Source organism: Culex quinquefasciatus, chromosome 3, assembly GCF_015732765.1.
Source record: "Culex quinquefasciatus strain JHB chromosome 3, VPISU_Cqui_1.0_pri_paternal, whole genome shotgun sequence".
Classification (NCBI taxonomy): Eukaryota; Metazoa; Arthropoda; class Insecta; order Diptera; family Culicidae; genus Culex; species Culex quinquefasciatus.
In genome coordinates this window covers 23,248,273-23,262,135 of record NC_051863.1, presented here as the reverse complement: position 1 = coordinate 23,262,135, position 13,863 = coordinate 23,248,273, and the positions used below count along the sequence as shown (strand labels likewise).

At 39.5% G+C, this 13,863-nt stretch overlaps 3 protein-coding genes across 5 annotated transcripts; 2 read left to right on the top strand and 1 right to left on the bottom strand.

Moving 5' to 3' along the window:
• Positions 1 to 3,386: 3,386 nt before the first annotated feature.
• On the top strand, positions 3,387 to 4,909 carry LOC6039318 (3-ketodihydrosphingosine reductase). Its single transcript, XM_001848896.2, has 3 exons — positions 3,387 to 3,563; positions 3,652 to 3,902; positions 3,987 to 4,909. The coding sequence occupies exons 2-3, from the start codon at positions 3,686 to 3,688 to the stop codon at positions 4,769 to 4,771; spliced, it is 1,002 nt and encodes a 333-aa protein (XP_001848948.2). The 5' UTR covers positions 3,387 to 3,563; positions 3,652 to 3,685; the 3' UTR covers positions 4,772 to 4,909.
• A 49-nt stretch (positions 4,910 to 4,958) lies between these two features.
• On the bottom strand, positions 4,959 to 6,898 carry LOC6039317 (methyl-CpG-binding domain protein 3). 3 transcript variants are annotated; one of them, XM_038263301.1, is made up of 5 exons: positions 6,643 to 6,883; positions 6,178 to 6,423; positions 5,832 to 5,898; positions 5,665 to 5,772; positions 4,959 to 5,389 (listed from the first exon to the last, which is right to left on the bottom strand). In XM_038263301.1, the coding sequence occupies exons 1-5, from the start codon at positions 6,762 to 6,764 to the stop codon at positions 5,078 to 5,080; spliced, it is 855 nt and encodes a 284-aa protein (XP_038119229.1). In that variant the 5' UTR covers positions 6,765 to 6,883; the 3' UTR covers positions 4,959 to 5,077. The 3 variants fall into 3 exon arrangements, with proteins under 3 accessions (XP_038119229.1, XP_001848947.1, XP_038119230.1); XM_038263302.1 differs by lacking the exon at positions 4,959 to 5,389 and adding an exon at positions 5,413 to 5,544 and having other exon boundaries at positions 5,632 to 5,772; positions 6,643 to 6,898; XM_001848895.2 differs by lacking the exon at positions 6,178 to 6,423 and having other exon boundaries at positions 6,643 to 6,880.
• A 51-nt stretch (positions 6,899 to 6,949) lies between these two features.
• Positions 6,950 to 13,834, top strand: LOC6039342 (metaxin-1 homolog). Its single transcript, XM_001848894.2, has 4 exons — positions 6,950 to 7,157; positions 7,215 to 7,640; positions 13,193 to 13,642; positions 13,705 to 13,834. Exons 1-4 carry the CDS (start codon positions 7,089 to 7,091, stop codon positions 13,771 to 13,773), a joined length of 1,014 nt encoding a protein of 337 aa, XP_001848946.2. The 5' UTR covers positions 6,950 to 7,088; the 3' UTR covers positions 13,774 to 13,834.
• The last annotated feature ends 29 nt before the right edge of the window (positions 13,835 to 13,863 follow it).

Below are 13,863 nucleotides of genomic sequence, written 5' to 3'. Positions count from 1 at the left end.
CTAAAAAATAATATTAGATATCAAAAATTTTAAACCTAAAATTCAATAATAAATAGACTTTTGGCAAAAAATTAGTTCGTTTAGGATTTTTTTTCTCATTTGCTTTTATGTTTCTAAATTGCTACGATATTTTATCTATGAAAATTTTAATTCTTTAAAGCTGTAAAACTTTTTTTTGCTAATTTTAAACAAGGACAGACATTACCAAACTCTTAATCAGACATTGAGACATTTCCAATTGAATTTCAAGTGAATTCGTCAGTTTTGAAGAACGTTTATCTTTATTTAATATATATGCCAAACATAGTTTCAAAAATACCAATTTATTGAATTTATGTGTGGCCTATTCAAAAGAAATATGAAAAAGATCCAATCCTCGGGTTAGTTTTCAAAAGAACGCAAACTTAAGAAGTTTTGATAATATTAAAATCTATTTATTAAACAATCAGTTATATCAGTGCTTGAAATTGACTTTGTAATAGAAAACAGTTGTTTTGAATAGCAAAAAAAATAAACCTACGATACAACTTAAGTTGAAACTTCATTTCAAAAATGCTTTTAGCTAAAATACAGTCGAATACAATAGCCAGGCAAATAAAATTTAAATCAGATTTCCTGCGTAATTTACAAAAACAAATTAAACAATTATATTTACACAATTAAACAAGGAAATTCGGATGTAATACTGTTAAAATTGAAAGGCAAAAAATTGAGAATCTTCAGATAAGTTTTCAAAAGGTCCTAAGCGATTATAATTAGGATTATCGATGTTTTCTTCTAGTTTTTCTTCTCTTCCGATCTGTGGTCTCTGACCGTTTAGATCTGTCAAAAATATATAACTTGCTTTTCTTTTTTAGTCATACTTTAACGCTTTTTTATGTGCCTAAACTTAAAAAAAAATCATTATGCAATACATTTTAGTTGCAAAAAGATTAAACTTTCACAACGGTATGAAGCGCAAAAAAAAATTCTGAAAAGTTGAACTTTTCGAAATGTCGTCAAAGGACTTGACAATATGCAGCAAGCAAATATTTCCATAATCAATTTATAAAATGAATTAAAAAAAATCAATTAACTCAAGACAAAAATTACCTTGTAAAACTATATAAAATATGCTATACTTCAGCTAAAAGCCCTTCACAAACACCCAACATTGCCAACTGCCCTCCGCGCATCACTGTGTTGGTGAACAGCACCACCAACAACAATAACAGATCCAGCCTTCGCTCGCCCGTCGTCGTCGTAGTGAAACCAAAACAAACACCACTTTGACACATCACGCGGGGCCCCACTATTGACACACCAACACAAGTGGAAGGGTACAAAAATACGACATTTTTGGGCTTTTTTAAACATGAAATTATAGGGTTATTTTTTATTTTATTTTTTTAGTTTTTGTTTTTTGCATTAAAAATTCAAATGATTAAATTAAAGATGAATTATTTAATTTTTCAAGGATGCTTCACCCACTAGAAAAGGTGTGAATTGATTATTTTTCAGAGTGAGTGAGCTCTCTGTGTGTCGCTTGGAAGGAAGCGAATGCGAAAAAACGAAAACAAAAATTATTGCTCTTATTTACATATAGCTTTTCTCGAAGATTTCGATGTGTTATATAGATGAGAGAGTTTTTCATCTCGTGGAGTGTGGGATGCTGCAATGTTTAAGGCCATGACCTGTCCGTCCGTGAAATTTCACCAGCTTTTCTTGGGCTGTTTAGCATAAGATCAAGTCAGGCCAAGTCAATGGACGTTAAAAATAATCTACTCAAAGTCCCTTGAAATTCTTGAAATATCTTGAGGCCCCAGAACGAGGTACTAACCTTAAAGAATTCCGCGATTCTGGCACACAAACACATACAACCCGATGACAACTGGCAGCGCAATCCGGGAACCGTCTGGAAGGTGTCTCCGATGTGTCGTGCTCTCCTTCGGGATCCGCCTCAGATCCCCCTACCCCAGAAAAAAAAACACTCCCAGAAGAGATCCACTTTCCACTATTTTTGGAACCACTTTCTTCCTTTTCACTCTTGCGCTTCTCTTCCCTCTCTTAATGACACATTGGCCGTGGCCTGGGTCGCTGCCAGACACCTTCTTGTTGGCTTTCCCCTTGCCCTCTTCAAAACTTTCGGGCACCTTTTTCAAACCTTCCGGAATCTCTCCGGGCAATCCACCGCCAAACACCTGTTTCCGGAAACGCACTTCCTGCTGCCAAACCCAACTCGCGTTCCAGGTTCACTCGGGGTGACACTCCCGCGTTCCGTCACCTGCCCAAGCACGCCCCTTCGAGCTCCCACAAGCTGGAGAGAGGTTCCACCTTAAAAAAAAACGGAGACTCACTTTTTTTTGCACAATCTGCTCCGATTTCTACCGGATCACCGCCGCGCCCGGGAACCACTCGCGACGCAACCTCCGCGGACACCACCGGAACCGGGTTTCGCACCGTATTAATCCGACTTTTCCCAGGTTCTTGAGCGCGACACGACACGAGAAATCACTTCTTTTTTTTTTCGGGGGTCTCTCGCACTTTACTACTATAGCACGACGGTGGCTTGACTTGACTCGATGACGACGGGGACGACGACACTGTGTGTGTATCGTAAAAATTTTTATCGACCAGTGCTGCCAGCCCTCGGATCTTGTGTGTTGTTTTGATGGCACCAACACTGGCGCAGGGCGGCTGTGTTTACACGCGCGCCGTGGGGTTTGTATTGGTGTCAGCGGGGAAGCGGTTCAGCCGCGGTTCGTCGATGAAGCGCTTTGAATCGATGAAGCGAACTTTTCGAAAGATTCTGGATATTCTGGATTTTTCTGCGAGTCCAGTTTCGGATTCCAGTTGGATTGACAATTTTTTACTAGTTTGACGTTTGATGGGGGTGCCAAAAAGTGAGGTTAATGCAACTGCTTGCTTACGTCAATGGCGGAACTCTTCCGGTCACTTTTGTGGATCATTTTTCTTTTTAAATTCTCGTTTCTATCAGCTTCTTGTCCAAGGATTCGTGACCTCGTTGTCACTTGGCACCAGCTTAACGTCACGTCAACAGTACTGATTTCTTGGAGGACACTTCTCCGAACACGTTACAGATTTCTTTCCATCAACGTAAGGGTTGCACGTTTTGCTGGAGAGTTGGGTCTCTGGGACCGAGACTGTTCAGGTTGAAGGCATTATTGAGAATGATCCTAACATAACATTTCTGACTCGTCCCTGGTTAAGATGATGTCGCTGAGATGCTTCAACCTGCAAATAAAAGAAAAAAAGACAAAAAATAAAGTTGAAAGTCGAAGCAGATTGTCAACATTTTTGGTCGCTCTAACAATGTATATGAACCGGTTCGGAAAGTGGAACGCAGCTTACTGTAAAGTACGCAGCCAGAACGCACAGTAACAAAAACAAATGGCTTATCTGTCATTGCGCTTTCTCGAAAGCCGGCGCAGAAAAACTTGTACAAGCTTGTTTTTCGAGATTTTTTTAAGAAAGTATTTTTCAATGTTTACTTAATGTAATGTGAACAAGTTATTATGGTATTCTAGTCCCACCGATACAATCCTTACGACAATCCCTCACCTGTAAGTACCACACGAAACCGATTTGACCCAACCCAAAAAAAAAACCTTCCTTCTTATCCCCCTTATCAATCCGATTTCTTCAATCCAGCATCTTCTTCAAACATCAACCGTATCGATTAGTCATGGAGCACCAAACCGAAATCATCCTGACCGTGCTGGGAATCGCTTTCGTGCACGGCCTTGTGTTCTACCTGGTATCCCGCAAGCCGCGCACCAACATCCGCGGCCGCCACGTCCTGGTGACGGGCGGTTCCAGCGGCATTGGCCTCTGGGCGGCGGCCGAATGTGTCCGGCTGGGCGCTAACGTGACCATCGTGGCCAGGAATGTTAAGCTGCTGGGTAAGCACTAAAATTTTGCATTAAATTGGCACTGTATCAGCATTATCGGACGATATAGAGCTAAATTTCATGTTTTCTCTACAGAGAAGGCCAAGGAACAGCTGCTGGGTTACAAGACTCGCGAGGATCAACGCATCGAGTACCGATCGGTGGATCTAGCCAAGAGTTACGAGTCGGTGGAAGGCGCCCTCAAGGAGATCGAACAATCCTCCGGTCAGCCGATCTTCATGCTGGTCAACTGCGCTGGAATGGCCATCTGTGGAACCGTCGAAGACACGACCCCCGAGGACGCCCGGCTCCTTATGGACGTAAACTACTTCGCGACCTTTTTCCCAACTCGGTACGTTCTGGCCAAGATGAAGGCCGCCAAGGAGGGCATCATCGTGATAACCGCATCCCAAGCTGCGCTGGTCGGGATCTACGGTTACGGAGCGTATGCAGCGTCGAAGTTTGCCCTTCGAGGCCTCGCCGAAACCATTGCCATGGAGGCTAAGAATCGCGGAGTTACGGTTACGTTGGCACTGCCTGCCGACACGGATACGCCTGGGTTCGAGCGTGAAAACCAGTCGAAACCCGAGGAGACCAGGATCATTTCCGGATCTGGTGGGCTGGCGAAGCCCGAGGACGTTGGCCGTCGGATTGTGCACGATGCGCTGAAGGGGTCGTTCTTCTCGATCATGGGACTGGAGAGCTGGATCTTGAGCATCCTGTGCGTCGGGATGGCACCGTGGAAGGGACCGGTACTGTGCGTGCTGCAGTTCTACCTGCTGGGACCGCTGCGCATGGTGGGACTGCTGATCCAGTGGAACTTCCAGCGGATCATCAAGAAATGCGCCAAAGATAGGGAGCAACGGGGCGGACAGAACTAGAGATGTACTGATCGCACACACAACAAAATTGCATTTTCAATCATCAAATTCCAAATTTAAAGATATATTGATGTTAGAATAGTAAGTAGATGACCAAGAAACATAAATAAAGAAACATGTAAGCCTAAAGGGTCGTGTTGTGTTCAGAGGCCGTGATATCTCATCCGAAGAACTCCCGCCAACTCGCTACCGTACAAAAAGTTGGAATTTATTTCCTCACGTCTAAACACGCAGCAAAAATTACACACTAAAAGAAGTTTAAGAGTAATAAAATGTAGTTAGTCTTACCATCGGAAGTTTAGGTTTCTACGTCCGCAGCGCCTCCTGGAGTCGCAGCCGGGCGTACTGGACGCGCTCCTCCTGCCGCTTGATGTCGTCCTCGGTGACGGTGGCCACGTGCATCAGCGGCTGGTCCGGGTTCAGAAAAACCCCCGCGTTCGTGTTGAGTGAAGTTTTGGACGCGGTTTGTCCCGTCACCGGGTGGGTGTTGTGGTGCAGGGCTGTCGCGAGGGACTGCAGGACGGTGGCCTCGTTCACGCCGGGACCGACGGATTTGAGTCGCTTGGGAAGCTCGAGCGAACCGATCTCCTCGTTGTACACGTTGTTGGCGCGCAGATTCTGCGGGGTTGGGTTAAAAGCTCGGGATTATCGATAGACGCTTTCACTTAGAGCAATCTGACGTCGCTGGTTCCAAATCTGGTTTTGCATCGGTTAATCGATTGACTTATCCTGCTCTTAGGTCCCTTTTATTTATAATTGACAGTTTGCGAGTCACAGTTTACGTTACCTCAATGTTGATCGACATTAGACCGTTTTGAGTCATGGCGCAAGGCCACTTTACATTGAGGTAGCGAAAAGTCCGACCTTCCTGGACACCATTGTCAACGACTTACCTCCAACCGCTTCTCCCAGAACAGCTGTTTGGGCTTAACCTGTGTGCCGTGCTGCAGATCTCGCTTAACCTTGCCCTCGCCGTCCTGGGACCGCACAACCGTTACCGGCTGTAAACGATATAAAACGATCAAATGTTGAGTCGAACTCTATCAGATTTCCAACCCACCTGCTTAAATATGGACGCCGTCTGACGAATCGGTGGAATGAGGGACGTATCGGCGCGCATTCCGCGACTGAAAACGGTAAAAAATTATCATCTTTCGGTAAAATCAACCCTTTCGCTCAACAAAACGGTAAAAAGTGACGCAAAAACGATACAATCTTATCGTTTACACGTCAGTTGGACAAAAAAAAACCTCCGATTCATTTTGGATTTCCTTCCCGTCCCGCGCGGAAGTCTGGCTGGCCAATCTGGGTGGACAATTTCGCTCCGAAACAAAACCACGAAAACAATGGGGAAGAAACAAAAACCAACAAAATCAACAACTTCCGGCTCCCCACCGAGCCGGTACCTGTAGTCCGGTTGCTGCGCCTGGTGCGGCCTCGCCGACGACCCCGAACTCAGCTGGCTGTAGATGGGAACCGGCGGCGGAAGCGTCGGACTTCCGGACCCGGACCCGGCCAGCTTGCGCTTCAGGGCATTGTGCATCAGGTGCGTCGCGACGCGACCCGCCTGGTAGTCGAACGTGGACAGATCGATCGTGTCCCCGAGGACGCGGGCCAGCTGGGGTTTGCTTTCTATTTTCTTACCGGTTGGGCTGCGTCATGTTTTGGCGTTTTGGGGGGGCAGCGTTCGGTAAAATGGATGGGTTATTTTTTGCTGTTCGGTAAAATGGTCCCAGTTTTGCCAGATGGTTAAATTTTGCCCCAACGTCCCCTAATTTAGTAAATTTTTATGTTAATGCATTTAACTACCAATTTAATAATTTAAAACGATTTTCATGTATTTTCAAAGTAATTTTCTCAGCGAAGCTCACCTGTAATAGTAAACATCGACCTTTCCCGCGGACAGTCCACTTTTCCGGAGAACCTCCTCCCGCTGCCAACCTTTCGGCAGGGCCGCACAGTCCGTGCGTTTACGCTCGATGGAAACGTTCATTTTCTCTCACAAAATGCCGAAATTTATCCGGAAATCGAAATTTAATACGGCGGCCCTAATTTTTCTCTTCTGTTGACAAACTTTTTTTTCCTGTTTTGATCAGCTTGACAGTTCGTATCGTAGCAAGCAGTGCTGCCAGCTTGCGGTAGTTTTGACCAAGTTTGACAGCGACAAACGTCAACGCAGAAAGGAACACTGCGAAAAGTGTGGTTTGCCTGTTGTTGCACAACCGATGTAAACATTGCGGTAGGGATCTGCTCGTCGGAAGAACCTGCCGTGCGCCGGAAGTGACCAACCGCAATCTGCATTCCAATCAATGAACTAATGGAGCTGTACGTGTACCGCGGCGAGTGGGGCCTGCCCACGATCGATTACGACTGTGCCCGGGTTCTGGTGAGTTGATTATTGATCTGGTATCTTGACGTTTTGAACAGCATTTTGCTTCTATAGGCCTACCTCAAGTTCAGCGAGGCCAAGGTGACGGTCAACTTCAACGGGAACCCGTTCAGCTCGCCGGACGGCATGCTGCCGTACCTGGTGACCGACACGGGCCGGAAGATCGCCGGCTACACCAAGATCGTCGAACACCTGCAGTCGCGTGGCTGCGACGCGAACGCGCAGCTCGAAACGCAGAACTTCATTGTGATAAACGGTTGCATTCAGTACGTGTTCGAGAACCTGTACCCGTACTTCCTGTACAGCCTGTGGGGCGACCCGAAGAACGTGGACACGACGCGGATGCTGTACGCCAAGCGGATCCCGATTCCGTTCAACTTTTACTGCCCCCGGAAGTACGTGCTGAAGACGAACGAGCTGACCCGGTCGCTGGCCGGCTTCTGCCTGGAGGACTCGATCGAGCTGCACGACGTGGCCGATGTAAGTGAACCGTGTGGTTGCAACAGTGTTGTTGACTGCTCCCAAAAAACATCGTTGTGATATGCGTATACGGTGATTGTTAAACTCAGTCAAAGAATGGTTGCCTCAATCAACAAATTTCGAATGAAATTTTGGTAGGGGAAATAAACCATTTCTCAGCCTATTTCTATTATCGGCCCATCAGCACTTTGACCATGAATTACAGCTTTCATAAAGTGTTTTTGACTGTTCCAAAGTAACAAATAGCTCAAACTTTCCATTATTGACGTATCCAAAAATGTTGATTAAATAGCGGGAAACTGCGAAAGTGATGAGAATTGGTCGAACGGCTTTGAGTGATTAAAATGGGTATATTTCCCCTATCTTAAAATTTATTTTTCTTATTACTTATTTTTGAAAGTGAGTTAGTCTCTTTTACTTCCAAACCTTGAACGAAAGACTTTTATTATTCTTACGTAAAATCGAGATTTTTACTCCACTTAATAAGAATGATTCAATGCATTCCATGGAACTTAAATTTAACTGAAAAATAGTTCAATATGAGTTGCCGCATAATAAAAATAAACTAACAGCTTATCTGCCATTCTAAACATTTAATTCAATTTAAAAAATTAGGAAATTCTAGAATTCAATGTTATAAACATTAAAACAAAATGTTATATTATAAATTATTAATTTCTTTGATTTGAAAATTATAAAATTCACAATTTGAAAATTTAACAAATTCTGAAATTTAAAAATTCAAAAACATTAAGAATACATCTAAAATTTTTAACTGTTGCCATTTTTGCCGCCGTCTTAGATTCAAATTCAGACGGACAATTTCAAAAAAAAAAACAAATTTCGTATTTTGATTATCCAGATGTGATTTTTTTACGAGGATATCGGCTAATTTCAGATAAATATTTTCAAGTTTCTTGTTTGAATTTCTAAATTTTAGAATCGGAATTCGTGATTTGTTTATTTAAAATATATATTTTTTCATTAATATTTTATTTTTTTAGTGCTAGAATTTCAGATTTTTTTATTTTATAATTTATGAATCTTATTATCTTAGTTTTTGATATTTTTTTTTAAATTTAATTTAGTTTTTTTAGCCAGAATTTCGGATTTATTTTTTTCTAATATTTGTATTTAAAAATTTGTGAGGTTTCTAAATTCCTGAATATTAAATTTATTGTAAGTTTTAAACATTTTTATTCTTGAGGTTTATGTTAAAAAAAAAAAAAATTTCGTTTTTTTTTATTGTTTTGCCAGAAAATTGATGATGATACAACTCTAGATTTTCAATATAATTATATCGAATACAAAATTATTTAAACGTTTTAAATTTTCAGTCCTATAATAGGATATTTAAAATATGTTGCAAACAAGCACCGAGCGCGACGAAAACAATAAATAAAACAATAAAAAGCATTTTGCTCGGAATACCTACTTGATTCGGTAAAATAGTTATTTCAGAACTTTTAAATTTAAAACATCAAAATGTAAAAAAAGGTTTTTTTAAATCTTCAGACCTGGGATTTCAAACAAAAAATCAACCGGAAAAAAATCTATTTCAAAGTTTAGAGTTCCAGATATACACTGAATTATTTTAAATTTTCGATTTTTTGTATCTTAGAACTTCATTATTTTTAAATATTAAGATACATACAAAATATTATAATATATATTTAGAGTTTTTCTGAAAGGTCCTATAAGCTATTGTGTTTCATATGTTTACCTATTATCTAACAAAAAATAATAAAAACCCAAGAAATAAAAAAAAAACAATTTATTATTTTTAATAAATTATAGATAAAAAAAAGTTAAAAAGTTAGATTACGACCCATGTTTTTAACATTTTAATGAAAAAAGTGTTTTAAATTGCCAAATACACTTGTACACTGCCGTTCTACGCATAATTGTCCCATGTCATTTTTGGACGATTTTGACTTTTTAGTTTGTCGGGTACTTTGTTCGGAAACTCATTGAAAACAACATCAAGTCTGTTTGTCCCATCGTTGAACTTCTACGCATAATTGTCCCACCAAGTATTTTCTTATACGGAATCATTAGTTTTATGTAGCATTATGTCGTGTTTACCTGTTGTTTAGCAAGAGGATCACAAATAAGAGTGATAAACTACTAACTGGGGCGATTAGGAACACATAGGACGGATAGGAACCCACAGGACAATTATGCGTAGAAACACAGAAATCGATCGAAAAATTTCAATCGCGTTTTTCTCAGTTGCATTTTTTCGAACATGGGACAATTATGCGTAGAACGCCAGAAAACATTTCCTAAAAGCATTCTTGGAAAAAATATTCTAAAATACCCTAATCATCCCACTTAGCAGTTTATCGCCCTTATTTGTGATTCTCTTGCTATACAACAGGTAAACAAGACACATTGCTTAGTAAAACTAATGATTCCGTGTTAGAAAATACTTGATGGGACAATTATGCCCAGAAGTTTAACGATGGGACAAACAGACTTGGTATTGTTTTTAATGAGTTTCCGAACAAAGTACCAGATTTTATGTGTTTTTCTTAAAGTACACATCAGACTAAACTTAAAAATGTCAAAAAGTCAAAATCGTCCAAAACTGACATGGGACAATTATGCGTAGAACGGCAGTTTTCCGAACACAAATTTTTGCCTTCCTCACCTCACTGAGGCAAGGCTATAAAATCACTCGAAAAATGAACTTCTTAAATACGACTCCTAGATATGCCTTCACGTATACCTATCGACTCAGAATCAAATTCTGAACAAATGTCTGTGGGGATGTGTGTAGACATGATTTTTTTTCCACACGATTATCTCAGAACTGGCTGTACTGATTTTGGCCGGATCCGCCTTATTCTGTTCGTTTTGGGGTCCCCTAAGACCCTATTAAATTTTATTCTGTTTAGTGAAGTACTTTTAAAGTTATGCCATGAAAATTTTTTTTTGTAGCTACAAAAAAGGGTGATTTTTGCATAACCTCAAAGGCCGTGTCTTTTTGCTTTTTTGACTTTTTGACCACGCGGGGGATTGGCAGCCACACCCCCTTGCATGCGTATCGCCCGGTTGCCGCATCGCAGTGTCTGCGTTTCTTCTGGAAAAAAAATCTGTATTAATTATGTTGCTGCATCATTTTGTCTCGACAAAGATTTACACGAACTTTTCACTGAAATATATAACTCATGACATTTTTCACCTTTATTTTGAAGAGTTGGTAAAAAAAAGAATTGAAAATTGCTGTTCAAGTAAAATCAATAATTTAAAAAAAAATGAAAAAAAATAAAAAATAAAATAAAAAATAAACTCTTAAATTAATTTGTAAATACCACCTAAAATACAACATGAATGCGAGGAAGGCACAAACCACCTTAAGGTGGATTAAGTAACGTTTTTTTGTTATGATTGGGTTTGAAATATTTGAATTTCTGATTCAATGTGTTTGCAAAAATTAGAATCTTGAAAATTCTGGAGTTACAAGTTTTTAAATTATCAGAATTTTTTATTTTTTTTTGTGAAAATGGTATTATTTTTGTTTTTTTTTAAAGGTAGTCTTATTTTTTTAAAAAAATTAGGATATCTCCAGCCTAAAACTTTCTTTTTTTTGACTCGAGTCCTTAACCTGCCAAAAATACGAGAATTTTCTCTTGAACTTAGAAAAAATCGGAATTCTAAAACTTTTATTATATTACAATTCAAAATTTCAGAATATTATTTACAATCTTCTGAATATTAAAATTTTTAATTTTAAGAAATTGAGAATTAAAAATTATTATTGTCAAAATTTCAACTTATTTTTTAATGTTAGGCAGATGCAAATATTTTTCAAAAATTTTGGCTCTCGCCGGGGTAAAAAAAAGTTAAAAATTTAAATAACAAGCCATAGTCTCTACATTTGAATGCAAAAAGTGATTTAAAATGCATTTCATACTAGTTCAGTTGTTTTGCAATTATTTTGTTTAAGTAAGATTTGACGAAAACAAAAAAAACATTAAAAAACTTTCTGCGATACTAAACATTGCAAATTTTCAAAAAATCAAAAGATGATTAAGTCAACCCAAGCATCCTAAAAATGATTTTAAACGCAGGGAAATGCATTTTTAATCAATTTTAGCTAATTGCACTTACACTGCCGCTCTAATCTAGTCCGTCCCATATGTTAAATGTGGGTGCTGAGATAACGCCGTGGGAAGCTCAAAAAATGTTTCACCATTTATCACAATTCTAATCAACAATTTTTTGATAAATTTTTATACAATTATTTCAATATCAGTTCAACAAATATCCCTAACAAAAAACTGTTTCATAAAACTTATAATTTGGAGGTAAATTTGTGATATCTTCATAATGGAACTGACTTGCCTTTATTAGTCGATAAATAAAGGCAAGTCAGTCGAGGTATCAAGGTAGGCTTCAACATATACACCAAAAGTTAAACTGTCATTTCAAGGTTTGTTTTGGTAATTTCCAAGTAAATTTAATAAAATTAAATAAAATGAATGTTTATTTTATGTTAATTTCAGATGTATTTAATTTATAGAAGATTTCACAGCTGTACTATAAACGAGACTAAATGACTAGAGAGGCAAATTATATAAGAACTATGTCTCAACATATGGACCGTTGAAGTTGAGTGATCCACAAAACCGGAATATGAGCATGAGCATGAGCATGAGAGAGGATCCACAAAACCGGAATATGAACCTTTTTCAGAACCAGGACTACGAAAATGCATTCAAGCTGGAATAGAATTTTACGGAATACTACCCATAATGGTGTGTAGTATCTTTTGTATTGTATTGTTTAAAAACAGCATGGTTTAAAACATTACGTTTAATAATTTATAAATACTGAAGAAAATATTCCTACAAATATGAACAATTTTTGATGTTTTTATGTTCTAAAGGTTCTTAAAATCATAGTCATCATTAAAATAATTTCATTGACCATTAAATCGATTCATGAAACATTTTTTTAGAAGGAACTAACATGCCTTTATTTTGCATATGGGACAGCACGAAAGTGATTTTTGTTTTGGAATTTCAAGAACAAACATAACATTTTTATTAAATAGGCTCAAAGTACATGTAAAAACAAGACTTTTGTTATGTTAAAAATTTTTTAGTTTTTTGAAACAAAAAAATTTTTTGCCCCTGATTTTTCGGGCCAATTTTGACAAAAAATTTAAATAAAATTTGTACCAGCCTTAGAATGTATTAAATTAAGGATTTACGATTTTTTTTTTAGGTATTACGATTTTGAATTTTTGAACTAAACAATTCCAGAATTATTCTATTTCAAAATTATAAGATGTTATGGAAACTTTTTTTTAACGTCGGTCGCAATTTGTCGAAATAAATCAAGAAATTACAACTGAACAGCCTCGATCTTCAATAGACAAATTATGTTTTTTTGTCAATCACCTTTTTTTTGAGAAATGACGATCTAACAAGTTGGATTGAGTTCAATAATCACCAAGCGTTTTTGAGGCATCAATAGTCGTATCACCCATATAAACTCGTGGTTGCACCCACCAAACCTGACAAAATTCCTCCTCCTTCTAGATGCTTCTCAGCGCGAAAAAGTGCATCAACTGGGTGGCGGAAAAGCTCGGCGACAACCAGTTCCTCTTCGGTGACACCCCGTCCGAGATCGACGCCGTGCTGTACGGGTACTTTTCGGTGCTGTTGAAGCTAACGCTGCCGAACAACGCCCTCCAGAACCACCTGAAGCAGTGCACGAAGCTAGTCCGGTACGTGGACCGCATCACGACGATCTACTTCGCCAAGGAGGGCTTCCACAGCCCGGCGGCGTCGTCGTCGTCGACGTCTTCGTCTTCTAGCAATGGCACGTCGTCCAAACCAAAGGAGGAGTCGAACGCAAAGCCAACGCAGCACGACGGTACGCAAAAGGACGAGGACACGCCGTACGAGCGGAAGAAGCGGTACGTGGTGAGTGGCATCTTTGCCACGATCGCCATGGTCAGCTACGCGTTCATGTCGGGGATTTTGTCGGTGAGTTTTATTAAATGAGCGAAAGGGAATTCGAGTTGACCCAGGGTGGTGGTTCTTTTCAGCTTTCCGACGACCACGGTGGAGGTGGATTCTTTCAGTACGACGAGCCGGAGTACGACGACGAGGATTAACTTGGAGAAGCTAGAGGAATTTTAAGAATCGTATGGAAAATATATATAGTAAACAAAAGTATTTACAGCTGGACACAATTTTCGGCACAA

Bases quoted from the DNA above. Each gene is read 5' to 3' on its own strand.
- LOC6039318 (XM_001848896.2), top strand. From the start codon at position 3,686: ATGGAGCACCAAACCGAAATCATCCTGACCGTGCTGGGAATCGCTTTC. The intron at 3,903-3,986 runs GTAAGCACTAAA...TTTTCTCTACAG, and splicing joins CAGGAATGTTAAGCTGCTGG to AGAAGGCCAAGGAACAGCTG.
- LOC6039317 (XM_038263301.1), bottom strand. From the start codon at position 6,764: ATGAACGTTTCCATCGAGCGTAAACGCACGGACTGTGCGGCCCTGCCG. The intron at 5,773-5,831 runs GTGGGTTGGAAA...TATCGTTTACAG, and splicing joins CGGCGTCCATATTTAAGCAG to CCGGTAACGGTTGTGCGGTC. The intron at 5,390-5,664 runs GTAAGTCGTTGA...CCAACCCCGCAG, and splicing joins TCTGGGAGAAGCGGTTGGAG to AATCTGCGCGCCAACAACGT.
- LOC6039342 (XM_001848894.2), top strand. From the start codon at position 7,089: ATGGAGCTGTACGTGTACCGCGGCGAGTGGGGCCTGCCCACGATCGAT. The intron at 7,158-7,214 runs GTGAGTTGATTA...TTGCTTCTATAG, and splicing joins ACGACTGTGCCCGGGTTCTG to GCCTACCTCAAGTTCAGCGA. The intron at 7,641-13,192 runs GTAAGTGAACCG...TCCTCCTTCTAG, and splicing joins AGCTGCACGACGTGGCCGAT to ATGCTTCTCAGCGCGAAAAA.